Genomic DNA, 1548 nt, shown 5'->3' with positions numbered 1-1548 from the left:
TAGGTGGGTGTTGAATAATGAGAAGACATGGACACAGGGAGGGGAGCAGTACACACTGTGGTCTGTTGGGGGGAAACAGGGGAGGGACGGTGGGGGGTGGTGAGTTGGAGAGAGATAGCAAGGGGAGAGATGCCGGATGTAGGTGATGGGGAGGAAGGCAGCAAATCACACTGCCATGTGTGTACCTATGCAACAATCTTGCATGTTCTTCACATGTACCCCAAAAGCTAAAATGCAATAAAATAAATTAAAAATAAATAAATAAATATAATAAAATACAAGTGAAAAACTGAAAAAAAAAATTTGAGGGATACCTTCTACCTCAAAATGTCTTTTTCATTTGAAAGATATACACAGCTCATTTTGTTTGATGCAAATACAGCACTCAAAAATGTACATTTGTGTTTATGCCCTAAATTTTATACTTTGCAATCCAAAAAACTGTTATATATACACCTTCATGTTGTGGATTATGTGACTGTCTTTACACAAAGTTAGTGAATACATTAGAACATATTATTGTGTTGAGAATTATTTTATAGATTTTATTAACTCCCATACATTAGAAGCACTTCTTTTTACTCTCATTTCATCTTGAGTCAAATTTAAAATTCTGCTCATGTTCTCTTGGTAAATATGTAATGTGTGTGTGTGTTTATCAGGGACCATTGACTTTTATGGATGTGGCCATAGAATTCTCTCTGGAAGAGTGGCAATGCCTGGACACTGCACAACAGAATTTATACAGAGACGTGATGCTAGAGAACTACAGAAACCTGGTCTTCCTCAGTGAGAATAACTTCAATATGCAATTCATAATATACCCTAAAGTTTTTATTTTATTTTATTTGTAAAATGTTTTTGGTAATTTTTGCTTTGTATAGATTAGTTTAAGATCCCAGTTTTGAAAAAAGTTTGGAAATTTGTGTAGAAAGGAATATCTTTAAGATGTTTCATCTTGATCTGAATTATTCACATTCCTGAGCTGATCTGTATTTTTCACTATAGATTATTGGTAATGATGGAAAGTTGGTGGCTTAAAACATTGTTTCCTACAAGAAAAAATCTAATTGCCACCATCAATTATTTTCTTTGTTGTTGTTGTTTGTTTGTTTTGTTTTTGAGATGGAATCTTTCTCTGTTTTCATGCTGGAATGTAGTAGCGCAAGCTTGGCTCACTGCAGCCTCCAATTTCTGGGTTTACACAATTCTCCTGCCTTAGACTTCTCAGTAACTGGAATTACAGGTGCACACCACAACCACCAGCTTCTTTTTTTTTTTTTTTTTTTTTTTTTTAGTAGAGATGGGGTTCAGCATTTTCTGCAGGCTGGTCTCTAACTCCTGACCACAGGTGATCTGCCTGCCTCTGTCTTTGATACTGCTGGGATTACAGGTGTGAGCCACTGTGCCCGGCCTTCTACCACTAGTTTTTGATTCAGTAGTACTAGGTAGTTAAATTAAAAACATACAAATTTAGGCCAGGCACAGTGGCTCACACCTGTAATCCTAGCACTTTTGGAGGCCAAGGTGGGCAGATCACTTGAGTTC

At 36.7% G+C, this 1548-nt stretch overlaps 1 protein-coding gene across 2 annotated transcripts in view; it reads left to right on the top strand.

Moving 5' to 3' along the window:
* Window positions 1-1548, top strand: part of LOC108297894 (zinc finger protein 253-like) — a 29051-nt gene that overhangs the window by 25791 nt on the left and 1712 nt on the right. Inside the window, exon 2 of one of the 2 annotated variants that reach the window (XR_005198657.1) lies at window positions 663-949. Coding sequence is in view for 1 of the 2 variants with exons in the window: in XM_037735602.1 (XP_037591530.1) it covers window positions 663-789 (127 nt within the window). In the remaining variant the exon portion in view is untranslated. Of the gene's footprint in view, window positions 1-662; window positions 950-1548 lie in introns of those variants that run through there. The other variant, XM_037735602.1, reaches the window with a different exon arrangement.

This window comes from Cebus imitator, unplaced genomic scaffold, assembly GCF_001604975.1.
Source record: "Cebus imitator isolate Cc_AM_T3 unplaced genomic scaffold, Cebus_imitator-1.0 Scaffold857, whole genome shotgun sequence".
Taxonomy (NCBI): Eukaryota; Metazoa; Chordata; class Mammalia; order Primates; family Cebidae; genus Cebus; species Cebus imitator.
The sequence above is the reverse complement of the archived record's forward strand: the minus strand, read 5'-3'. Positions and strand labels throughout refer to the sequence as shown.